The sequence below is a fragment of the Neolamprologus brichardi genome, chromosome 6 (assembly GCF_056152115.1).
Source record: "Neolamprologus brichardi isolate AB-2024 chromosome 6, ASM5615211v1, whole genome shotgun sequence".
Lineage (NCBI taxonomy): Eukaryota > Metazoa > Chordata > Actinopteri > Cichliformes > Cichlidae > Neolamprologus > Neolamprologus brichardi.
In genome coordinates this window covers 11,530,241-11,556,733 of record NC_142109.1, presented here as the reverse complement: position 1 = coordinate 11,556,733, position 26,493 = coordinate 11,530,241, and the positions used below count along the sequence as shown (strand labels likewise).

Here is a 26,493-nt window from a genome sequence, read left to right as displayed (position 1 = left end):
ATCAAACAAGTTGACAGCCTACATACAGTTTTTATGAACAAACAACAACATAAACAGGAACTTAATTAAATTTCGTTAAATAAAAGCTGATTCAATAGAATAAGCACATGTGTGTATTTAATAGCTTGTAACACTTTGTAGTAAACTGCGCAGTCTTCATGTTTCAAGGATGTACTGAGCTGAGCAGAGCTGCCGCTTTGCTGCTTAAATGAATAATTCAATACCTTTTTCGCTTTTGTCTTGAGTTAGCTGAGAATATTAGCACTTCTGCTATGTGAGGTTAACTGAGATTTGGACATCAAGTGTGGAAACAGCTCAAAACATATCTAAAGTCTGCTGTGACACATAAATGCTTAGAAAAGACACAGATTCTCACCGAATGTAAGCTGATTCAACTCTTTGGTCAAAAACACAGCTGCACAGCTGTTTGGTAGATTCCCATGAGAGATGTGATCTGTGTCAGTTTCACCTGAAGCAACAGGAGGTGTGTGCTTTTGTTTCCTGGTGATATATATGGGTGGCTACTTGATGAAGTTTTCTGCAGCCTAAATCAAAGCTGGATTACTTGTCCTTGTTTCAACATTTATTCATAAATCTGATCTGTTCAGCTGTTCGGTTTGTGTATTATTTCAGCTAATCCACTTCTATGAAGGATGACATGTACACTACATGCTTGGCTGCAGAGCTCCTGAATTTTCACAATGTGATGTGCTTAGACTGAGCAAAGCAAGTTTTGCACTTACTGGAAAAGACGATCCACCGTTTGACCACCATCGTCTTTCTAGCTGCCGAGTTTTACAAATATTTAAAAACTGTGGATCCTCTGATCGCACGAAGTATATCGACAAATTCTTTTACACTCAATACGATGTTTTGCCGTATTTTTTTTTGGGGGGGGGGGGGGGGGGGGGGGGGGTCACAGACACCTGCTGCTTTCTGAATTCCCTTCCTGAAGCCTCTGTCTCCATATTCGTATTTTAAAACGAGATATGATGACACATGGGCGGGTCTGACTGAAACTGCACGCTCACTGGCTACCAACTTACCAATCGCAAGCCAGTGAGCAGATCCTGGATAATCCTTCTTTCTGAAACATAACATGACCAAGATTTACAAAATGAACTTAACTTGTTAGTCAGTATTAACCCAAAATAAGACAGAGCCCATGAACTCAGCAGAGACTTCTACAGTGTTTTTAGCCACAGGTGTGGCCCCCTGGTGGTTTATAAAAACAATGCAGCTTCTTTGTTGACTTCACTTTTCATACCTGGAAGCTACATCCATGTTTTATACTGTGTGAGTGACATCATGGTCATCGGTGACCATACTCTGATGATAACTCTGTTACCTAGCAATGGCATTTTCCCCCTATTGGCTGAACTGTTACGGTGGTTCCTCCCTTTTTTACTTTTGCCAATTTGGGCACTATTGAGAGTGCACGTAGCACAAGTGTTAGCTTGTTTTTCTCTTCGTCTTTTTGCTTTCCAGCTGCTTGAATTTCACATAAACCTCTCATCGAACCCTCTGAAAGAAAGCGAGTAGCTACTTTTTTTTTCAAATTGTGAAACGATTCCTTAAATAAACACCTGCTAAGTGCAACCTGTTTGATGCAAATTATGTAAGCTATATTACAAATATTCACAGAGAAAAAGAAAGCTATTACTACAAAACCTACTTACATGTTATAAAACAAAGTTTAACAAAAAAATATATAAAACTTTCAAAAGACTTGAAAGTGTAAAAACTGTACACTTGTGTTGCCTTGTTTAAAACTGATCATGTAAGTACAAATTGATTCTCTATGCAGCTAAATATGCAGCTGTTGGTGTACATAATAAAATGGTAAAGGGGTCGAGAAAACACTTCATAGGATTTTGCTGGCATTAGTGGTTTTGTCAAATGGCCTGAAGGACTACTGAAAGACGCCTTCATCCCAGAGTTCATGATTGTTCTTCCCTTTTGTCCTTGGAAGTGTTAAAAGATCTGAATCGGAAGCCTAACCAGCCCGGTGATCCTGGAAAAGAAGAAAGCTTTAAGAAAAATAAAGTGCACTAAGAGTCAGGTATGAAATATGTGAAGAGATACAGATGAGCGCTTACCACAAAGGGAAGATCAGTTCCAGTTCTCCTGTCCACTGTGGAGGGAAAAGAAAAGGTAATGTTTTATGTTAATGACTGGAACCTCAAATCATCAGGAAGAGCATCTGGAGCTGTTGCGACACCTTGTGACTGTTACTGTCATTGCTATTATTATAAGTTACAGGGTGAGGATGATTGAGGATGACATAGTAGATGATTATAAAAAGCAAATGATTTCCTGTGGTCCACACAATCGGAATCACTTCCACAAATCTTTGAAGATTGGAGGGTAAACATGTACACAGGTATACAGGAATTATATTCATATTTCTATAGCTGAAATATGTAAGAGTTACACACAGAATAATATTTATTAATTTATTTTCCTTTGAGGTTTTCACCTGCACACATTCAAAGCCAGGACTTGTGTTTTGGGGCCTTTACTGTTATTTCACAACTGGTGGGGAAAACATGAGTTTTCCAAAATTTTTGTAGTGTTTGAAAATAGTTTTGGGTGCTCTGTTATTCAGAAGGAAACACAAATCAAGCATGCAGAGTACGTGCGTTCGTGACTCCTTCCAGGATTAAACCAGGGACCTTTCAGGAATCTAAAAAATGATTTTCTTGTTGTTTTTTTTCCCAAATAATAGATTGATTCATTTTTGGTCTTAACACAAGAAAAATGTTTCAGAAAAATAGTGTAGCATTAGGTTTCTTCTGTTTTGTCCTGTTGAGGCTCATTTTCCTTTAACTGGAGAACACAACAACGCTTCAAACACAAAAGCAAATATTTTTCTCTCTTCCTGTGCAGCTTTGACTGAACACTGCATATATCCAAGGATGAAAACTGATCTAATTGAGGCACAATCTGGATGCCTGACACGTGGCAGTATCATGTGGATATAAGCAGTTACCTCCATCACAGAAAACTTCATTTCAGTGGGCTCTGATGTTTGAATGCAGTGATGGATGAAGGATGAAGAAGATCAGAGGGAAGTCAGGAAAAAGAAGGATGTTTTTGTCAAAGTGAAATCAGCGGGGTGATGGTGGGATGCTGGATAGTCTTACATGGCTGGTTGTTAGCGTAGCTGTAAGGGTTAGTGGAGTCATCAGTGATCGTCAATACCTCATCAGCAGGGAGAGAGTTCCAGTGGGTCACCAGACTGAGTAGCTCGGGGGGGCAGAGGCCCGAGGGAACCGAGTCAGAGTGTCACAATAGGGAGAGCTGAATGCACGCGCACGCACACACACACACACACACACACACACACACACACACACACACACACACACAGGGACACTATATGTGGTAAATAAAAATTTACGCTCACAGGACTCCAAATATCCCTCCACCAATTAACACTCCAGCATGCAAGTCAGATTTAGCTCCACGCGGCTCGTACCTGATGGCAAGGTTTCCATGGATATCACACACCTGTTCACCGTGATTACCTGTATTAGCCATACTGCAAGAGAAGAACGAGGGGAGGGGCAGGTGAGAAAGGGGAAGACTCCTGTGAAAGTGACAGGGATGGAGTGATCCACAGAGAGCGACGCTCGCATCGGAAAGAAAGAAAGCGCGAGCAGTGATGGGAAAGTCCATGTTAAGAGCTAAAATGCCGAGCTCGTGATTTCAGAAGAAAGAGTGAAAAAGCTCAAGAGATTCGAAGCTGAACAGTCCCGTTCCAAAAAGCGAGTAAGTGTGTGGGAGAAGATGAGAAAGTGCGTGAATTATCGATTTTAAAGTGCAACAAGCCATGGGTAAGAGGAGCTGGAGTGAGCGGATACAACACAAGGAGAAAATACGAGGAGAATCCGTGTCCGTGAAAAGGAATAATGGACAGAGAAAAGGAAAGAAAATTATTAATGAATTTGGCTTTGATTTACATCAGAAAAAAACCCAGGAGGATAATGAGGAAGGTTTGGACTCACTCTTCAAAGACGTCCTCTGTGTCCATCCTTCTGTAATACTTGGCCAGTTTGACAGAGAAGATGATGCTGGGGATGAGCAGGACGCAGCAGCTGCCGAGACCAAACCAGAATGTGTTCTGGAAAATAAAAGTACCAGTAATCACATCTTATTAGATTTCATTCATTGCTGTTACTTTTAACTAAACACTGATTTTTTTTAGATTGTTAGTGCTAAAACACTGTCAAAAAGATTTCAAATCTTGATATTAATGTGGGTATAATAAGAACTCATATTTGGTACAATGGCTGTACCTGTTTCTCTGTACCTGACAAAAGTTGCAAAGACTGAAACATTGCAATTGAATAAAAATAATGTTAAGCGGGACATTGTGTGGAGGTTATAATAAGATAACGAAACCACTATTTTATCGATTATTATCATTTATGGTCCACCTGCTTCATAATATTCTAACATTATTGTAACACAGTACAGTCCTGTGAAAAACTAAGTACACCCTTTCAGTCCATAACTTGTAGAACCATCTTCAGCATCAATAACTTGATACTTTTCCTGTATGAATTTATTGGGAATTTTGGCCCGATAACACAGGACTCTGTGTGAGAAGTTTGAGTCCAGCTTTATCTTTCACACAGAAAGTGGAAGATGCCCAGTTCCCGTGGCTCCAAAACAAACCCAATTCATCATCCATCCTCCACCGTTATGAGGTGTTTGTGCTGCTGTGTTTGGTTTTCATCAAATGTGCATTAAATACTTTCACTTTGATCTCAGGAGTCCAGAGGACATTGTTCCAGAAGTCTTGTGGTTTGTTCAGATGTTACTTTGCAAACCTCATTGTGCTGGCATGATCATTTTAGAGGTAAGAGGTTTTGTCCTGCAACCCTTCCTAAGGAAGTCACACTTACTCAGTCTTTTTCTAATCTGAATATCATGAACTGAGGCCTTTAGAGTCTGAGATGTAGCTCTTGGATTACTTTCAGTCCTTCTGAGCCTGACTTGAGTGTGAGTTTGCTGGGACATCCATTCCTGAGAGATTGCAGCATTGTGTTAACACACATCTGAATATCCAGATGTGTGTTAACACAACACCTGTAACATCTAGACCAACAAACTACCAAAATGTCTGCCTTTGTAATGATCTTCAGACTTGCTGATGATCAGTGAATCAAGTGATTAACAGTGAGTAGCAGCATCTGGCAGCATCTGGCCTTAATTCCTTTTGAAGAAGTAAGGGTGTATTTAATTTTTTAGGGCTGTAGAGAGTCCCATAAAAACTTGTTTACCTCAGAAATGTACTGATGTACAAGTTTAAAGTAGACTAAAAGAGTAATTGTAAATGCTTGAGCTAAGGTACTTGTTAATATGCAACAACTCTTAAATCAGGGGACTTTTTATTTGTAATCATCACTGAATGAAATGTCAGGACTGTGACTTTTAAAGACATAATAACATCATGGACCAATGAATTAATAATAAATATACTTGTTGTAGTACTGCTAATGTCACACGTTTTTGCAGCTGAATTTCACGGACAGAAGCCTAAAAAATGTGTGCACCGTGCACACAGACACACACACATGCACACACAAAGCATCTAAATGTACAGTAGCTGCAGGCAGTGCATACATTAAAATCCTGTTTATATTGCTCACAGTCTTTGGCCTGTTTGGGCTCATTAAACTCTCAGGAAGTCGCATGCTTGATATACAGCAAGTATAAAAACATAAACCTTTATAACTCCTCAGGGTCAGGAGTGAAAACACTGAAGAATCCATGTGTGTGTGTAAATCCCCAGCCCAGACACAAAACAGGCTTTATTTAATCTCAGTGTTTGGTACATTAAGGTACATGCACTGTGCAAACAGCTGGGAAAATACTCAGCACACATCCACACATACAGGTAACCACAATGACATCTTACCAGTGAGTCGATTATGAAGCTGCATCCTACTATTTCCATACTGTCCACAATGTTGCTGATGGGTTTACACTGGGCCACCTCTGCAGTTAGCTGTAGGATAAAAACACACATGCTGGCTGATCTCTCTTCAGAATCCAAATTTATTCATTAACTTCAAATTAAACCAGCAGTTCTTAAACCATACTAAAACTTAAACACTAAAACTAAATTAAACACTGACTCAGATAATCAGAAGAGGCAGAGGAAGGATTTACTATACTGCAAATTTTCTACAAAGACACTGAAGAAAACAACAGAGAAAAATGGCAGAGTACTCACAGAGTTTTTAACCCATTCTGTGTACTGTTTGAAGTATCCCACCAAGCTCTGCACATACGCCTTTGTTTCCTACAACCAAAAAAATGAAAAACACTTATGAGTACTCACTATGATCACGATTGAGATTTCAAGCTCTGGAGTTCGTTTCCCTGTTGGATCAAGATTAGCTCTTTATAAACTTTTCTTTAAAATGGAACCTGTTTTGAGCACTACGATAATGACGTTCTTGGCCAGTGAATTAAGTTTGGATTGCAAACACAAAAAATATTTATTATAATGTAATCAGTCTGCTTACAATGGGACTCTAATAAGCTACAGAAAAACAAGTCGTCTTTATTCTGAGGCAACACGTTTGCTACCAGAGAACAAAATCACAACACCAGTCGCCTCAGAGCCCTTACGATTATAAAGCAAAGACCCTACAATGACAGATGGAATATCACAACAATCATACAACCCCTCTATGAGCAAGCATTTGGCAACAGTAGGAAGTAAAAACTCCCTTTTAACAGGAAGAAATCTCCAGAAGAATCAGAGAGGGGGATGAGGGGAAAGAAAAAAAGAGAGAAAAAGGAGACCATAAGGACACAAAGACAAAACGCACACTTTGGCACAATTTAATGATGTGAGTGTTGGTGTAAAAACCCCTGAGAGAAGACAGGAGTGGAGCACAAATTCCCAGTGCATAATGGGAAGTTTGCAGCCTGTTGTGGCATGCTTAAAGAGCTTTTTGCTGTGTGTTCAACATTTATCTTTTGATGCTCCATGTCACCATGTTATGTTGAAGCCCTAATCGATGTACCTGCTTCACCACGTGGGAGGCATTATGAGTGAGGAGATACTCTGCTGCATCAATGGCGCTCAGGACATTTGTGACTTTGACCTCAGAGAGAGAAAAAAACAAAAGAAATTAGTTCACGAAATGTGGATAGGTTGCTAAGGAAATAACTTTTTACACTGCTATCTGTGGTCTATTACAATAGTTTTAGTATTTACTGGCAGGTCGTTGGATGTCTTCTGCAGCTGTTTGATACTCTGTTGCAGCGTACTCTGTGTGAGAAGATTAAAGCACAAGCAGTCCCACGGTGAAACAGACACACGCACAACTCCCTTCTTATTTACAGATACACATTCATCAATCACATCACGCCACCGCTGTCACAACATGAAGGATGTTGCTAAGACAACACACACAAAAAAAGAAAATAAATCACTGTCACAGTGCTGCACATCAACAGCAGCTTACCCGTGCTCTGACATATTTCTGTCACCACATTATGAAAGAAAAGAACAAAAAGAAGGAACACTAAGGAACAGAGCAAAAAAACAGACCATGTAGATGTGTTTTGTCCCTGAAGACATCCTCTGTTCATTAAGATTACGTAATTACTACTATTTCCCTATTAAATAATGGTAAAAAAAAAAAAAAGCTTGGGTGTAATGCTACACGTTTGCCTCATTCAGTATGTGCAGATGTGCAAATCCTCCCTAGGCCACTTGCCACCAGCTTTCCTTTGCTAGGCCAACTCACAGGTTCTCCTTCTATGTGGGGTGAGACGCTGCTGAAATACGTGCTGTTGTTTTTTTACATGAGAGTCACTGCTTCATACTAACTCAAATACTATTATCTTCACCTCCTCAACCCTGTGGGTATATGTTTTTGGCTCAACCACTGACAGTTTGTTTCAGTAATGGGATCAAAATGATTTTAATTTTACCCAAAACTGGGTAAAAAATTAAAGTTTTTTGTTGTGATGCCTGAAATAAAAAAAGCCTCAATTCAAAATCCTCTGTTCATCTAGGACACTGCTAAAGAAAAATAAACAGGTGATCTTCATCGTCTTGGTAGCTGAATATATAAAATAAGACCTCTATCTATCAGCTTATCCAAGCTATGAGAAATAAGTGTTGAACTGTTAATAGTGCTGTTTGTATTTGTGCTGTGGTTAGTTGATTACCATTGCTTGCTCCAGTGGCACCACCTGTTCTCGGTGAATGAATCTAATGCTGCTGGCATGGCCTCTCAGTGCGTTCTCCAGAGCACCACGTGGCTGTAAACAAACACAGTTTTAAGGATACAATATGTTATTACAGATGTATATTGTTTAGGTTCCCATGAAAATGTAGAATAGATTTTGAGTCTTTCACGTAACTGAGAACAAATATTTTGTCATTGTTTTATTATAAGTTTCACTACAAGGGCACATGCAAAGTCAAGTACTGCCAGAGATGTGCCATCCTTCATGAAGATGAAATTAAAAAATCCACTTTTAATCAGATCATTTAGACAGATGTGAAGATTCACTTTAGGTCTGTGGTGAGAACCTGACTAATTCAGCAGCTCAAGTGTTCATAATTTTAACCAACTGTGACATCGTGGCTAATAGTTTTTCACCATATAGGCCTGTTTTGGATCCATAAGAGAGCAATAGTGGGACCTCTGACTGCCACTGCTCTACAAAAGGCTGTAACCGTGCATGCGTACAATGTGTTGATGCTGATCTACAACACATGTGCAGACATTAATGACTCACCAGCTGGTCAGCCTGACCCTCCAGGTCGCTACAGAAGGACAGCAGATCTATTAGAGTGACTCCTTTATTTACCTAAAAACCAGGAATTCACACATGAAAGATGGTTAGTATAAAAGGTTTTCGTTAAGGTTTGTTTGGGGGTGGGGGTATTTTTATTAGGGATAGCTTTTAAAGTTCCAGAATCACTGTTTCAAATTAAATGCATTTTATTTATGCATATTAACAAAACTGGGAGATGTTATGATTGTATTCAAAATATTTTACATTAAACAAGAAAAATAAAATTAGCAGAATGATGGAAATAATTTTTACTGAGTGTATGCGCATGTAAGCGGAGTGAAGGGCTTTTTGTGCACAGATATAAAGGAAGTAAACAGTGTGCATCGTGCCATTCAACATAAACACAACCACAGATGCACACAGCTCACCTCAGTGAGATAAACCTGAAAGTCAATCTGTCCAATTCCAGAGTTGGCAAAGTTGATGAGGTTGTCTCTGCCAGCCTGCTCCAGCAGCGTGATGCCCTGCAGGTCCACCTGCACACTATCAAACACTTTGGCCAGGTCCCTGTTGTACTATTGTGAAACACACGTGTAAAGTCAAACTACCATTCACCTTCTGCCATCAATGCACCTGTAATGGTGACATACAGTAACATAGCTCTTACCACTGTTCTGTTGAGGAAGGAGTTAATGTTGAACATGGTCTCCAACTGTAGAGCGTGATACAGACCGTTGTTGTCATAGCACTCCCTGTGAGACAAAACCATGATCATCACCAACACAGTGCTGTGATGTTTTCTGCTTAACTACAGGTAATGAGTTTCTTACAAAAACAACTAGAAAAATGGATTTAGTACTTTTTCGTGATAACTTAAATGTTACCTGTACATGCCGCCTAGAGTTAAATCAATATTTGGATTCTGGAAAAGCATCCCAGGAAGGAAGTTCCTCTTTTCAGGATGGACCAGGAACGGCGTATCAATGATCTACAGACACACACACAGTTTAAGAAAGCAGTGTTGTCCATTTTACGGCTCAGATAAAAGGTGAAAATAATAAAATCTCCAGAAGAATAAAAATAAAATACAAAAGAGAGTTAACACCTTAAACAGCTGTCTGTTAGCCAGAGGTTCACATATCAGCTTTTCCACGTTGCCCCCGACAACAAACAGGGTGGTAACGATGACCATCAGCACCCAGGCAAAGATAAACGAGAAGCCAACACCACTGCAAGAGTAAAAAACAGACTCTGAGAGACAAAAATAATATTTTTGCTGTTATTTCCCACCATATATCACAAGAGATAATCCCGTAAGGGTCCACTTTTGATAAAACCAGTATTAATGTGAGGAAACTCTCTGAACTTGAGACGTTTCTATAATTATTTCATGCATTTACTGTTAAATTTAATCTTATTTGAAGAACACTATTGTGAGACTTTATTTTTTGTAAAGTAAACCTTTACTCAGTGTTTATAATGCTTCCTTTGTTATATGACTGTAAGCTAAATGGATCACAGCCACTTTTACAGTTTGAACTCCACCCTGAAAAAAAGATCCCTGAGTGATGCCTTCAGGTGAGTGAGTGTTGTGATGGAAACCTACGCCATCAGCAGGTTTCCCCCAGTGTTCGACAGGCAGCCGCGGGTGGTCGGGCTAGCTTGCTTGTCGTAGCCACAGTTACCACACAGCAGGCCGAGGATGTTAAAAGCCATAACCAAGACGACCATGCAGAGCACCGCCACGCAGGCGATCCACCTGAAGGTTAGACAGAGAGGTTTACCCACTTTAACCTAATTCATTGTAACCTAGAGTGAGATTATTTCTCACAAGCTGTGCAACTAGTTTGGTTCTTTTTATTTATTTATTTTTTAAAAGCAGTGAGAAGGACCATGTGTTATAACTAGAGCTGAACCTTAACAGTCTTGTTTCTATCTATGACGTTTTAACATCCTCACATTTTCTTAATAGATTTTTAAAGAAAAACACACAAACCTGTAAAAATCCATCTGATCGATTTGGGGGTAATAGGACTCAATAGCTTTGTGTCTTTCATTTAGGAAAATGGTGAAATTTGCCAGAGAAGCTTCCACGGGGAACATCTTGGAGAAGCCGGTGATCTCTGCACCAATCTTATCCAGCATCCCCTTTACTCCTACAAACACAATTGCAACAATAAATAAGTCAGACAGAAATAAACTGGAAGGCTGGGGGTTTTAAGGTGAAGTGAAAAAGGGATAATGTGTCTGACACAGAAGAGAAAAACTTACGAGGCAGAGCTGCAGTTTCATCATCCACAAGTATGCAGACAGAGATGAAAGAAGAACATGAAACACTTTGTACTCACTCTTATCTCATTTACAAAACAGAGCTCTAGCTCACACACACACACACACACACACACACACACACACACACACACACACACACACACACACACCTGCAACAATGTTTTTTGTTTGCTCTTTAACCAGTCTTGGTGTGTCGTTAAAGGATGCGTAACCCTGTAGATGAACAGAATAAGAGAAAAGAAAGATGGCAGGTGAGACAAAAAGTTTTAGCATGGACAAGATGATGATGATGAGTGAGAGACGGCCACTAACCTTTTGTACAATGTTGCTGAAATCTGTTTTCAGGACAGTATTGACATTGGCCAAGGCATGATTAACATCTGGGATCTGACAGACAGGAAAAAGAAGCAGAGTAAACCTGGAAATATTTCTCACGGTTAAAATGTTCCAGTATTAGATGGCATATTGCTTCTTATCACCTTGGAGAAGTCAGCATTGATTCCCAGCTGGGACAGTGTGGAGCGAATGGTGCTACAGGTATGCGACACAGCTCCGTTCGTGCAGGCGGGGTCGGACAGGGTGTTGGACAGAGAGGCACGCTCTCCTGACAGGCTGGCCTGAAGCTTCCCCACCCCGTCCTGCAGCACCTCCAAGGATGAGCTGACGTTCTCCAGGGCCTCTTTGGTCTCCCGCATGGCTACAAACAACAAGAAATATGACACACAGTGAAACTATCTTTTCTTGAGACAACAGCGTGCTGGGCTTTTTTACACTGACCACAGAGGCACAACCCACAGAGGAAAACTATAACAAAAAACTGTTTCCAACTTAACACAAAGGTTCAGAATCACCATCTGCTTCTAACACTTTTGCAGACACAGCCACGAACACTGCACCACTGAGTCCCACTCAGCTCACTTTACCTTTGATGGCACTCTCAATTTTTGCTTTAGACAAAAGAAAATGTGAGAGAATCATAGAGGGGAAAAAAGAAAGAAAAAGAAATGAAAATAAAATGGTGAGGACTTTTCCTTAAAGACTGTCTTTAGTATTAAACCCACAAGAGAAGTTGTGGCATTTAAATGGCAGTCATTAGATGTAACCGTAGCAACTACTTAAAAAACTCCTGATTTTATTAGAAACTTAAATTTGCTATAAAATTGAAAATTGTACGTGTATTACAGTACATCTTTTAAAAAGAACAACTGAGTTTTGTTTAAGAACTTGCACACTGGTTTGTGAGTCTCCGTCCGAGTTGTGTAATCTCAACGGGAGGTTTATACAGAGACGTTACCTCCTGCCATACGCAGGGCGGTGTCCAGCGAAGGAATCACTGATTTCTCCAGCTGAATGTGGATCCTACCCCCCAGCAAAGGGCCAATGTCTGTGAGGAAGCAGAGAAAGGTCAGAAAGTTCAGCACAGTTATGTAAAGTGAGAGATATAAGACAAACACTGTGTGCAAACATGCAGGGTCGAGCTTACTGTCGAGGTCTGACAGGACTTTGTTCTTGGCTGTGGTGTACTGGGCTGTCAGGTAATCGACTTGCTGCAGCAGGAGACACACAGTATTAATAGATATTGGTTATGTTATATTATTGGCTTTTGTTTTTTCAAAAATAAACAGGGTTATTGTGAGGACATACTGCAGGCGTGTTGTTAGCGAACGTCTTCAGGTCTCTCATGTTGGTGTTAATGAGCCGCCGAGTGCTTTTGACCTGTGAGCTGATGTTGTGGTTTGCGGCGAGAGCAATGAGAACACCCACACTGAAAAACACATGCAGGATCGATTAGGAGAAGAGCAGTGCAGTGACCACACTTTAACAGCAGAGAGCAGCACAGCTACATAATGGGGACTCCTGCATTATGAGTTTTAATTCTTGCTCACTGAAGATTCAACTCTGCCCTCCACAGTTAGTGATGTAAGAAAAACTGTACTGCTGAGTGTACAAGCTAAACATGCAAAGTGAAGCTAAGCATTAGGATTATGTGGTTAGAATTCACTTTGATTCACTGCAAAAACACCTTATTAGTTTTACAGAGCAGGTACTCCGCATGCTCTCTGCATATGAGCAAATAAAGTTATTGGAGTTTTTTTTTTTTACCCCACATAAAGGCAAGCATTTTTACATATGTGAAAAATTATACGTGTAAATCTGTGGTGCCAACATTGACCTGCTGAGATCTGTTCATTATTACAAGGGTTGTTAACTTTTTGGTCAGACTGCTTTCAGGAGCATTTTTGTTCATAATTTTAAGTCGTAACTAATTTTAACTAATAGTCTGGCATGACACCTGATAGTCTTTTAGCTTGTAGGTTGTAATCTATTTGAGAAAACAGATAACTTGTGTAAAGTTTTGGGTTCATATGCAGTGAAGAAAGCTATCCAAACCTACCTGGCACCATGTAATTTGACCCCTAAGCCTAATAACTGGTTGTGCCACCTTTGGCAGCAAGAGCTGCAATCAAGTGTTTGTGATAAATGGCAATGGGTCTTTCACATCACTGTGGAGGAATTTGGCCCACCCTTCTTTATTTAATTGTTTGATTTGGTCACATCTGAGGGTTTTCAAGCATAAATGGCCTCTTATATGATTTTTGAGCCATTCAGAGGTGAGCTTGCTGGCAGGGATGGGAATCGAGAACCAGTTCTGTACAAGAACTGGTTCCCAGTAGTCAAATTCTTTGGAATTGTTAGTCTGTTTGCCTATCAATACCATTTATCGGTTTCAGTTGCACTTCAATCAGCTAATTTCAGTTTGTGTGCCGGAGATGGAAGATAGTGGTACGGTCTACAGCCTGGATATAGGCATTACATTTAGTTTTACTACACAAAAGGACAAGAGCACGATGGTAAAGTGGAAACTGCATCCAGGTCAGAAAAAAAAAATGCATTATGCTGCCAACACAACTTCGGCTCCTTGCAAGCACCTGCACAGACAGCATGCTAATGCTAAGCTAGCCAAGAACCCAGAGTGACGCTATAAAGCTGACTGAATGCTGACCTCAGCCCAGCAACCAGACCCTGAACTTCAACAGATAACAAAAGCAGAAATGAGCAATCAGGCTTGTAGATGCAGTTTCCATCTGTTCATTGACTGACATATGTCAATGACTTTGTTTTTCAGCTGTTTTTGAGTTTCTTTAGATCGTGGTATGATGTGTTGCTTTTTCAGATGTTTTAGTCTACTTCACTTTGTCAGACAGATTCTGTTTATTTCTATTTAACCTCTATTTATGCAGGTAGTCCCATTGAGACTCAATGTCTCATTTACAAAAGAGACAAACATATTAAAATTACAACAATAAAATTAAAATTGTCTAATGTTTACACAGTCGTATCAAAAACAGGTGCTTTAAACAAGTGTTTAAATGATTTCATGATTCAGCAGGTCTGGCAATAATCATAGCTGGAAATGACTAATGAAATTATACTCAAATGTGATTAATTGGAGCAAAGGGGGTAATGATTTTTTCGCATAGGGCCAGGTAGGTTTGGATAGCTTTTTCCCTTAAAAATTGAAAGAATCATTTAAAATCTGCATTTTGTGTTTATTCTGGTTACTGTGATAATTTTTAATCATCAAAATGTCTTTGATGATCTGAAGTGTGGATGTGTGACAAATATGCAAAAATAACAAATCACCACAGAAGGTGAAATCTTACAGGTACTTCGCGATACAGAAATCAAAGTAGAGGAGAACCAGTGTCATTAAAATCATCCTCATTTTGGAGTATAGCAGACTGATAATGATAAAAACTGTGAAGAAGAGGAATGACGACTCACATGATGAAGATGGTTGTAGCAACCAGCGAGGCGGTATAGAAACCTCTGTGACAGTCTGCATTTTTCCTCTGTCTCTGATGCATCTCCCCTCCACAGTTATCACAGCATCGACACATGCAGAAGCACATAGCTATGACGGGGATAAGGACCACAAACACGACGCCGAAGGTTGCACATATGAGAAATCCGGACTCGTACTGGATCCACTGCGGGAGGAGAGCATTCACCCAGTTATCAATCTGCTCTCTGCCCTTTACTTTTGACAGAGATATGCAGTGAAAGCTGTGTTGAGAGGAGTTTACCTGCAGCAACAAGACGACGTTTTCTGGCTGGAGCACCAAACCAGATGTGGAGGTGTGCAGGAATCAAACAAGCATGAACAAAAAGAAGACGTGCAAACCAGGTCAATGTGACAACAGAGGGATTAAAAAAAGGAGAATCCTCATTTCTAAATGAATAAAGTTTTTCATGATGTGACACAGTCACTTTGTGGTTCTTGCTGTGAAGTGATATTTTAATTTTATTAAAATTATCCAAACATAAAACTAATAAACTTTAAAGTGAGACACAAAACATGTTTTTTCATACGCTGGTCAATTGTTTTGTGTAAGTATAAAATTCAGATACTGAACCCTGATCCATTCATCATGGGAAAGTTATAAAGCACTTCAGTGTAAAAAACAAGTGCTTGTATGAATGAGGCATGTTTTATAAAGTGCTCTCAGTATTCAAGTAGAATAGAAAAGCACTATAAAAGAACCAGTTCATTACCATTTGCCAGTAATTTTAACACTTAACATACCTTTCTCCATTCCTCTATTTTGATTCCACCCATGTTTTGCTGAATGACTTTGACAATGAGATCTGCAAAAAAAAAAAAGAACACACACATACAGACGAGTGCTTACATACAGAAAAACTGCCGCACAGTGGAGATGCTGTGTTTCAGTGATTTACAGGCAGGTATGTGATGACAAGCAAATTTGGAGAGGGTAAAAAAGAATCCATTTATGTGCTCACAAGCAGACAACGCGGATTACGTGGGATCGTTTTTTAATTTCCGAGGAGAGGACGGCACTGAGACCGTGTTTTAGTGTTTTTAACGGGAGCTGTTTGAATTGTGTAGTTTGTCACCAGTGACTTCAGTTCAGTCCAGCTGTCTGTGTTTACTGTATATAGGTCAGCCAGCGCTAAGCCTACCTGCACTGTGACTCACAGCAGTGTTACTCAGCATGTAAAAGATGATTACGATATGCTTCTATGGACACAAGCTCACACATACATATTACATGTATGCCTATTTGACAGCATTAAAAGCAGGATATCTGTGCCACGTATAGATACAATCACATCCAAGCGTTCCAATACACTCACATCAAAATACTGTATTTGAAAACTCAGCAGAGGTTATTTGAAGTTGTACAATTAAATGACTTTACAGCGTTTGTTTGCCAGATTTCTCACATTAAATCAGTAGTTCACAATTTCTTTTTTTGGGTCACACTTCAAAAAGATACAAATGTCGTTTACACACATTATTTAACTCAAACACTCAAACGGCATTATTATAGTTTTGCATTTTTCTTATTAGTTTTTATTTCTGTTTAAAGTTTTTGTTTCCAGACAGTCTCCAGAGCGGGTTTAGTTTGTATTCTTTTCAGTGTAGGGTTTAGTCTTTAATTATTCTAATATGACAGGTGATTATTATGGGCAACCTATTAGACATACAGAGTACAATAGAAAACAAAACAACACTTTATGAAAGCAGCTGACTGTCATTCGTCTAGAGATCTCAAATCTCGGTAGACATTTGCATCTGGGCCTTGTTCGGCATGCTGTGCTGATACATTTCAATCACATAGTAGCTCATGATCCAGTACAACTCCCAGGCAACCCTAATATGTGAAGTACAGAAGAAAGTTATGTTTTTCTAGTATTGCACAAACTAATGAGAATTAAAATCTACTGAGAAGTGAAGGAGTCCTGTAAACAGTCATATCTCGTTTCACTAAAATCTGACCAGTACTCTAGGAGGAGGAGTGGTTCTTGTGAAAATGGTGACAAGCTCCTAGGAAACAACAAAAATACGATCTTGAGCATAATTTGGGTGAAGACTCATTAAGTGATTAAAAAAAATCGGACTAAAAATCAGTCCTTGTGCCGGGTGGGCTGAAACTAAAAGCGAGAGCATTTCCACTACTTTTACTTTGTTGTTAGTGCACAACACTGTTTGCTATTTTTACCAGAAAAATCTAGTTTTTATTTTAGTTAACAAAAAGCATTTTTTAAAGAAAACTATTATAAGGTCAACATAATGTTGGCAAAGTTGTTTATTTTCCCAAAAAGAAAAGTATCCAACTTAATTCCAATCATGTTATAGATGTACCTTTTCCCTTTTTTTCCTGTCTTTTAACTTAATATTATCTCACAGCAGAGCTTCTCAGATTAGTACCGTGTCATGTGCCACTGCACACAACAAGCAGATGGAGACCAGTTTAGCAAATAGATGTCTCTCTCTCTCACGCACGCACGCACGCACGCACACGCACACACACACACACACACACACACACACACACAGATTCTGGTTCCAGCTTCTGCTTGCACACCTGCTGATCATCAGGTGAGGTGATAAAGTGCACTTCACAGTGTCTACATGGTTTTTAACCTTCTGTTTGTACAAACATTTAATTTCTCTTTCTTTCCCGTGGAAAGTGTGCAATAATGTCTGTTTTCATAGCAGATTTAATTGATCACATGTCAGAAAATTACTTTTGTGAGTCTGAGGCAGTTTCTTTACACGGAGAATTACACACACACACAAAAAAGCAGCAAATCCATCCACATCAGAGAATGTTTAACATTTCGTGCTGGAAATTTTTTGACAGAGTTAATTATGAATCAACAAATCAATTAGCTACCTTATCCTAGATCTTGTATTGAGTACTATCAAAACAAAGGAACAGATCTTCCAGATTACTGAACAGAACACTTTGTTTTTTGTGTTTAAATTAATTTTTTTATGCATTTATTTTTGTTGACTGGCAACAAACTGTCTTTTTCTTCTTGCATTTTCAGACTTCCTGAACATTTCTGCTCAGTCAAACAAAAGTAACAGTGATGTGTGCTTTTCTTTTGTAACCACGCAGATAATCCTCTCAGTACCCAATACTGTGTTTCTGCTCGTGGTGGGAGGGGACTCGCATTTCTGTTTCTCTAATCTCTGTGAAAATGCTGCTAACATTGACCGGCTTGTCACATAGTGTGAAGACATCTTTACTGGTTAACTCTGCAGATGCACCATATGAGCACCTCACAGTAGGGTCAGTGCCACCTGCTGTTGCTCAGCTACTTAGTTAGCATTAGCCACTGAGGGCAGTTAAGCTTACACAGCTTAGTTCAGTGACCCAGTATAGGAGCTACCTACGGGAAATGAAAGGAAGAGAAGGGATAAACAAGCATCAGACTTATACCTAAAAGGATGAACAGACCACTGCCCAACATGATCTCATACAACCTCAGTAGTCCCCGAGGAAAACAACTCTTTTTTTTTTTTAAATGAGCAAATATAAATAGAAAAATTACCATTTTCTTGCTTTTACTGTCTTGTGAGAGAATCTTTTGATTGGTTTAGTGTAGTTACTGAATATTTTGTTTTTAATTAAAGACATTTCAATAAATCCCAGCCTGGCCTGAGTGTTTTTCTTACACTATAAAGGCAGTTGTGCATCAGAACTGCAAGAAAGACACAGGTAAGATCAAAAACAAATTATAATAAAAATAAAAATCTAAAAATAAACCCTCTAGTTAGCTAATCTGATCTACAAATCAGAATTTACAACCATCTTACTGTAATCTGTAAATGTAGGTAAACACAATCCTCTACACTGACCTGCTCTGAGAGATTACTGGAAGATGTGGGCAAAACCTTATGCAACCCAACCACCACCTCTGATGCTTTTAGGAGACATTTGCATGCATGAATCATACATTTAACGACTATATTAGTCAGTTTCTATTCATAAGTGTTTGCCTTTGTGTTGCAGTTAACAAAATAATAGACTCACCATTTTGTATGAAAGTTTTTTTATTTTTTATCAGAGGGTTTTTAAATTTAGCCATCTAAAGCAATCCAAGCTCGTCAATCGCTTGTTAGTATTATATACTTTTGCTTTGGTGAATAAGACAACTATAGTGGAAATCTGCAATAAGAAATGTAATCAGTCCCAACCACGTTTTCTTGTCTTTTCCTCCAAGATTTATCATCCGACTCCTTCATCCTGACCAACCCCCACTTTAGGAACAACTGCTTCCAATATTAGCAGCTACCAAGAGCGAACATATAGACAGACGCTGACTTGATTCAATTTCTTTTCCTTTTGAATCCCTGAAATTCAAAAGCGCTCATTTACTGCATATAAGTGCATCGGTGCCTGGGTTGCAATGGAAAAGGTGTCGCTATCGTGATATAAGATCTTCCAAAAACAGAGAACTTTTGTTACTTTCAATAAATGATGGGTTTTAATGAGTGTTACACGATCCATTAAGCACTGTACTTCATGTCAGCATGAGACACTGAAGGAAGTCAGAGCCAACTGTTTGCTACAGCAAAACTACTAAGAGGATTATGTGCCATGTCTTTTTATGCTTTTGTACAACACACTCAGACCTGTTTCAGATTCACATTTGAAGAGATGAGAAATGAAGACAAAGAATTTGAATTTCAAATGCATTACTCAACATTTCCTTGATGAATTCAATTATCAAGTGAAATTATGAATAAAAGCTGATTTCCTCCCACTGATCAAAGACTTGCATTGGTGATTATAAACTGGCCATAGGTGTGAATCATCACATCAATGGTTGTCAGTCTCTGTGTGTATGCTAGCCCTTCAAAAGGCTTGTTCTAAAGGTTGCTTCTTGTGTTACAGAATTAGATGAGAAGTCAAGAAAATGGATGGCCTTAAAAGAAAAGTTAAAAACAAAGCTAATTTATTTAAATAGTTGTCGATATCCAGCTGCCCAAACATTCAAAGATAAGAACATCAGCTAATATTCACAAACACGGTGCTTGGAAATAATTAATTCTGTTAATATACATAAAGAGGCGTGCAAAAACTGCAGAAAATGTGCCTACAGTCTCAGATGCTAAAATGCAGGATTTTAAATAATTTCATTCTCCAAAATGTGCGAGTTCCTCTTCAGAGTGATCTAATTTAAGACACTTGGTAAACATTCCCACAACCAATCACAGTAATTAAGGCAAGTAGACAAACACCAGGACTATGACCCACTTTCGGTATTTGTGTGTGCACACGCCTGTGCATGTATTTACCCAAAGTTGTGAGTGTGTGTGTGTGACAATGCCATCTGCAGCAGTGGTAGCAGGACAGTGTTAGCATTAGCCTGTGGATGCTAATCCTCTAATCCAGCCTGTGTGTATCAGAGGGATAAGACGCTGCCTCCACACTCAGTGAAAGAGCCCAAAATGCTTCTTCACTGTTAGTGGAAAAAGGGATGAGTGAGTCCCAGAGGAAACCCAGTGTCAGGAAATGCTGATACCCCGCTGAACCTAAGCACACATGTTTTATTCTCTGCTAACACTCATATGCAAACAGTTATGCTGGAATCGCCAAAAATAAATGAAATTTACAAAGTGAGGGGATTTATGGGGATTTGGACACAGTCTGATAACTGTGCCACATTACACTGATTAACTCTTTACTGATTAATTTTCAATGTTCTGACAGACCTGACAAATCTCATCTTTAACACTGCAGCCGAACACAAACTTGCCACCTCTGCAACAACTAACGATGACCGCATCTAAGCTGAGCACATAAGCATGCACTGCAGCACAACAGAAAACACGGACACATAGAGTTTAGTGCAGGACTCCATGGAACAATGTAAACTTACTCAAAAAGTTGTCAACTGTTCTGAACGGAGGCGAAGAACAAGCAGGCAGCAGGAGGAAGTGAATCAGTGAATCAGATTGCCAATAAATCAAATTAATTCAGCTGCCTCACTCAGTGAACAGACTGATTACCCCACACAGTTGAAAAATACTTTTGGCATTTTAAGAGGTTTTTTTTTTTCTTTTCAGTTGTTATACAGTTAGTTATACAATGTTTACCACACCTCTTACTCTTTGGATTCAGCTTTTTCAGTCCCATTGCTGTATCACAATGCATTCATACCCAGACTGATTCCCACCCCTTGCTTTCCTGGCAATTCTCACTTTGGAAAAATATAGGGAAATACTTGCCAGTATTTTATTTAAAAAAATTAAACGTATAAGCTTTACAGATACTACTACTAATAATTCATTTTTTCAAATAACTTTAAACTCAGATCACATGTGGTGTTTCTTTTGACCACACAGCAGATGTGCTACAGTCTTTAAATGTAGCTGTGCAAACATAAAAGGTGTTTGCATGTGGAAAGACCACAAAACACTACACAACTGTATTACTTCAACTTAATGTCATGACATATCCAAGTATGTGAAAAACACGTTTCTCAGGTCAACATAAATTTTTATGTTTATTAGGACTTTATTTTGTTTAGGACAAACTTGTTCAGCCTCTCAGCACATTATTTTTATTACTTCCTTCTATTAGTACATGAAAAAAATATACAAAAGGCTAATGAAATTAGCCTAGTTCATAACTTATGTTAAAAGCAATTTATCTGAATGTAGGGATCGATAATACCAAAAATTAGACTACCCTCAACTAACCCAGATGGGAGTAAAACTATCAGTATCTCTCAAGTCCATAGAAATGTAAAAAAATAAAAACCAATAAAATCAATAAAATGTATTTTAAAGTTCTTTTATGTTTTGTCTCTCTTTTGATTTGTAAAAACTAATGTCATTCAAATTTCAGTGAAGGAAGATGGAAGGGATTCTGGAATTCAAGCAACACCACTGGATTATTTATTTATAATATTACAATTAATATAACCATATTATATTTTTTTTTTCTCGCATTTTTAGGTTTAAATATCAAGGTTATCTGCATATCATGACATCAGTTAATATGTTTTTTTAAGGATAAAGGAAGATGCAATTATTCAATTATCGTTTCTTATGAGAAAATATTTCGTGGAGACTTAAAAATATGTATTTTATGAACCTTCTCTTGATTTAGGGATTATAGCAGCTTTGCTTGACTGTTTTGCAACCACCAGAAACAAACACATGCACTGGTCACTACCTCAGAGGATCAGGATGTGTAAAGCATTTACAGTGGGTAAAATTATTGAACACATCGGTAAATTTCTAAGTAAATATATTTCTAAAGGTGATATTGACATGAAATAATCACCTAATGTCGGTAACAACCCATCCAATCCACACATGCAAGGAAATCAAGCTGTAGATGTCTATAAATTAAGTTACATGTAATAATGAGAAACAACACAGGAAAAAGTGTTTACTGAAATGTATTTAATACTTCGTACTAAACCCTTTGTTGGTGATCACAGCTTCACGATGTATGGAGAAACTAGCCGCATGCATTGCTCGGGTGTGATTCTAGCCAGTTCTTCCCTACAGCCAGTCCTCAAATCCTGGAGGTTTCGTGGTCCCATTCTATGAACTCTGAGATTTACTTGTTTCTATAGATTGGCTGGGTCATTCTAGTAGCTTTGTTTTCTTCCTCTGAAACCAGCTGAGAGTTTCATGGCTGTGTTTGTGATCATTGCTTCCTAAAATGTTCTTTCAAATGTTCTGAAATGTCATTTCATCTTCATCATCCTGGTAGACGGAAGCAGATTTTTATCAAGAATGTCTCATCACATTTTTCCATTCATCCTTCTTTCAATTAGATGAAGTGTGCTAGTGCCATAGGCTGGAAAACGGCCATACACTGTGATACTCCCACCTCCAAACATCACTGTTGGTATGGTGTTTCTGGGGTGATACGCACTGCCTTTTAACCTCTGAACATTGTGTATTATGGCCTCGAGTGATATCAATCGTAGTCTAATCTGACCAGACTATACTCTCCCAGTATTTTACAGGCTTGTCAAAATGTTGTTCTGCATACATGCTTCAGCATGCCTTTTCTTTGCCAATGGAGTATTGCAAGGTGAGTGTGCATACAAGCCATGGCAGTCAAGTGCATTACTTATTGCTTTCCTTGAAACAATTGTACCTGCTGATTCCAGGTCTTTTTGTAGCCCTCCACAAGTGGTCCTTGGCTCATAGACAACTCTTCTGATATTTGTTTTCACTCTTCTGTCCCAAATCTTGCAGGGAGTAGCTGGTCATGGCAATTTCATAGTGAAATTATGTTCTTTTCACTTCCTGATTACAGCCCCAACAGTGCTCACTGAGAGAGCTCATTAGTTTTACCCATAATGACATATTTCTTGTATGATACCTTAGTAATGAGACAGTTTTTTATGGGCCTTCAGACAGGATTGAACCAGGTGGCCAATCAATATCATTTATGTAAGTACTGACAAATTTCAGCTGGTGTCATGACTTTTGTCTTTTTCTCTGTCATTTCTCATTATTACACATAATTTATGTATGTCTATGGTTTGATTTCATTGCATGTGTGGGCTGGATGGGTTGTTACAGACATCTTGTGAGAATTTCCTTTAGAAATATATTTACGTGTTAAATAATTTTCCTACTGTAAGCTTGAAATTGGAAGCTTTAGAAGCAAATGAACAAAACATATATATGGCACCTTCTTCTGATTTAATGTTCATAACAGTTTTGCTTGACAGTGTTGCATTCACCACAAATGAACACATGCACCTGCCACTGTCTGCGAGGCTCAGGTCGTGTAAAGCATTTATACACATACGTACGGAGAGATGATGTGGCATCCAGGTGGGCTACCTGTGTGTGTGTGATAGTGAGTCATACTGGAATAGAATAGCAGCATATGGTGCAGCAGATTAAGGTATTATGCTGTGATGCAGGTGACTGGGAAAGCTTCCCTTAATCGCAGATCTGCTAATTGATTAGCCAGCCAGCAGCCCTAACCCTGGACACCGAAATGGCAGCAACTTAAAACCTTCAATCCAATTGCTGTGTGTCATCCACCAACGTAACCACCCATAGTTGCACATACATACAACACATAAACAAACTGTTTTAATGGGATGTGATCACTGGATTACTGGCCTTCATCACAAAGACAACAGAGCAACATACATTGTTTTTATTGATCCTGTGATCACCTATGAATCACCTGGAGCATGGGCTTGCAGGAGATCATTCATGACTTATGACAGCTATGGATCCCTTTAAGCTGCTCAACAATCGCATATCATCACGGCATACCACCCCCCTTTTTTGGGGGGGGGGGGGGGGGCAGCAGTGTTAAAATTAGATAATGATGACATGGCACAGGTTTACCTCTGGGTTTAGGGTTACAGACACAGCAGCACAGCACAAATAACTCGTGTCACAGCAGCCTTGTTGAGGTTATTACTGTTTATTTGGACTTTGCCATTTGGTTTATGACGTACAACAGTCCAGTCAGGTCCCCAACCTCTAAGCCAAGTCAGTGATTTGTGAGCTGCCTGACGTTCAATGCCTCAAAACAGATCATGGCATCAGTATGGGCAGTGAGGAGAATCAAAGTCTAAAAATAAATGTCTTTGTTTAATCAGGATATATATATATTTTTAGATTCTCACATTAATCATAGCTTGTGTGGACCCAGACCTTTAAATGAAAAAACAATGGTCCACTTTTTTTCTTTTTTACTTACTTGCTTTAATATTGAAATGCATATCAATATTTTTATTTCATGTAAAAATATATGTTTAATATAGCTGTATCTATTTATAATGATTTTTTTTTTATGTGGTTGAATTTACCCAATCAGAAAACATTTATTTGATTTTCAAATGGATAAAAATAATAGATGTCTGTGGATTTTTCTCGTAAGTAAGGTTATGCAAACTAATTAGCTTATTCATATGCAGACTAATAGAGTTTCATCCCTGAAAGCCTGCTTTAAGCCAAGAGAAACCCTGCATACACACATTCTCAATTGTACACTTTTCCACAACAATTGCACATTTAGTGCACACAAAGTATCTCTGTCTCATGTCCTGTGATTGTGACGTGCCTTTAAAAATCCTGTGATTACACTGACAAGTAATGCACTTCTTACTTAAATGGACCGTGCACTTCTATTTCATATATAGACAGATATGCATAAACATATGTATACTGAGCATCTGTACAGCAGCATCTGGATGACAAGTAAGGTTGAGTCAAGTTTGTGGTCATAACGAGTTCTGCTGCTGTAAATAACAGATAATAAACCGGGTGCTAAAAATACTTGCTGAACTTTCTCCTCAGGTAGCCTAATTAAATGTGATTGGTCGCACCTGTTCGAGCCGCACTAACGTTGAAGTTGAACTAGGCCACGCGTTACAAGCGGTGGTATACAACGTCCTGGGAATAGGAAACACGGATGGGGAGGTGTCGGTAATCTCACCTTTGGGAAAGGGGTTCGGCTGAAGGATGTAGAGAAACGCGTGGACCATATGGAAGAGGATCCCCATGCTCCCTGGCTCGTAATAAGCGTGGGTGTCGTAAACCGCCGCGGGTACAAACCCAAAATCCAGCGGCTCCACCGGCGGAGGTGAGCGCTCTCTGCGGGAGTCCGACCGGACCTCAGCCGGTACCGCACCCCTCTCATCCGCCTGCTGCTCGCTGCCTGTGGCCCCCCAGCAGAGCAGCAGCACGAGCCAGCGTGTCCACAGCATGGCTCCCAAAGGTCCTACTCGGTTTCCAAAAAAAAAAAAAAAAAAGTATGAGGGGGAAAAGAAACACAAAACTGGAGGGAGAAGGGGGGGGTGACACCTGTCCCTCCGGGTGTTTTTTTTTTTTTTATCCCCACACCGCAAAAACAACCGTCCTAAGGAAAAGTTTTAAAAACAACATCCAATGGTCGCAGGAGTAGCAGCCGTTAGCTACGGGTTTCCCGGTACGGAGTCATCACCGACATCTTCCCGGGGCTCCGGCGGCCGAAGACGAGCGCTCACACACTCACACCGGCTTCGTCCTGCGAGCAGCCTAATCTCGCGTGCACGTAAAAGGCTCGAGCACGCTCGCGCGCGTTTGAAAGCTGGTCGGGAGCATCTGTGGCGCGCGACACCGCTCTGACCAGCCACCTGTCACCCTCTCTCTCTCTCTCTCTCATCCCCAGGTGTACTGTTCAAGCAGAGGTTCACAGAGTCAGCTGAGCAGGCCCGCTGACTTCACAGCAGGAAACCAAAAGGTGGATTTAAGCAGGCTGTTTGTTTGTCCAGGACAGAGTCAATACAGTAAAATATAACGAGGTGTGGAGATTTTTGTTAACTAAAAATAACAAAATGAGTGAATAAAAACAAGTGTTTTTTAAAAAAAAAAATCATAAATCTTGCCTCTGCTATTCATAGTAATGTCTTACTATTTGACTTTGGTTTGTGTTCTTTTTCTCTCAGGAATTAAAATTAATTCTGCTTCCAACATCTGAGCCAATAACGCAACTGGTATAAATTTTGAGCTTTTACATAACCCTTTTTGACCCTGCAGTTGATCCAACAATCATCATTTTGAAGGGTTTGGTTCATGGGGAGATATTTTTGTTTATGAACATGTTTCAAGCT

The 26,493-nt window shown here is 39.4% G+C and overlaps 1 protein-coding gene across 4 annotated transcripts; it reads right to left on the bottom strand.

Annotated features, from left to right (window-relative positions):
• Positions 1-881: 881 nt before the first annotated feature.
• On the bottom strand, positions 882-25,916 carry prom1b (prominin 1 b). Of its 4 annotated transcripts, XM_006796083.3 has the most exons (28): positions 25,338-25,916; positions 15,662-15,723; positions 15,162-15,188; positions 14,860-15,065; positions 12,718-12,838; positions 12,557-12,620; positions 12,368-12,457; positions 11,997-12,020; positions 11,553-11,770; positions 11,386-11,460; positions 11,223-11,286; positions 11,053-11,061; positions 10,778-10,937; positions 10,388-10,540; positions 9,887-10,010; positions 9,666-9,769; positions 9,449-9,533; positions 9,210-9,356; positions 8,782-8,853; positions 8,206-8,298; positions 7,494-7,511; positions 7,244-7,297; positions 7,050-7,130; positions 6,248-6,316; positions 5,930-6,019; positions 4,011-4,126; positions 2,100-2,134; positions 882-2,014 (listed from the first exon to the last, which is right to left on the bottom strand). In XM_006796083.3, the coding sequence occupies exons 1-27, from the start codon at positions 25,606-25,608 to the stop codon at positions 2,113-2,115; spliced, it is 2,619 nt and encodes an 872-aa protein (XP_006796146.1). In that variant the 5' UTR covers positions 25,609-25,916; the 3' UTR covers positions 882-2,014; positions 2,100-2,112. The 4 variants fall into 4 exon arrangements, 2 of the variants coding, with proteins under 2 accessions (XP_006796146.1, XP_087697806.1); XR_015719121.1 differs by lacking the exons at positions 7,494-7,511; positions 11,997-12,020 and adding an exon at positions 3,205-3,303; XR_015719122.1 differs by lacking the exons at positions 7,494-7,511; positions 11,053-11,061; positions 11,997-12,020 and adding an exon at positions 3,205-3,303.
• Between the last annotated feature and the right edge of the window lie 577 nt (positions 25,917-26,493).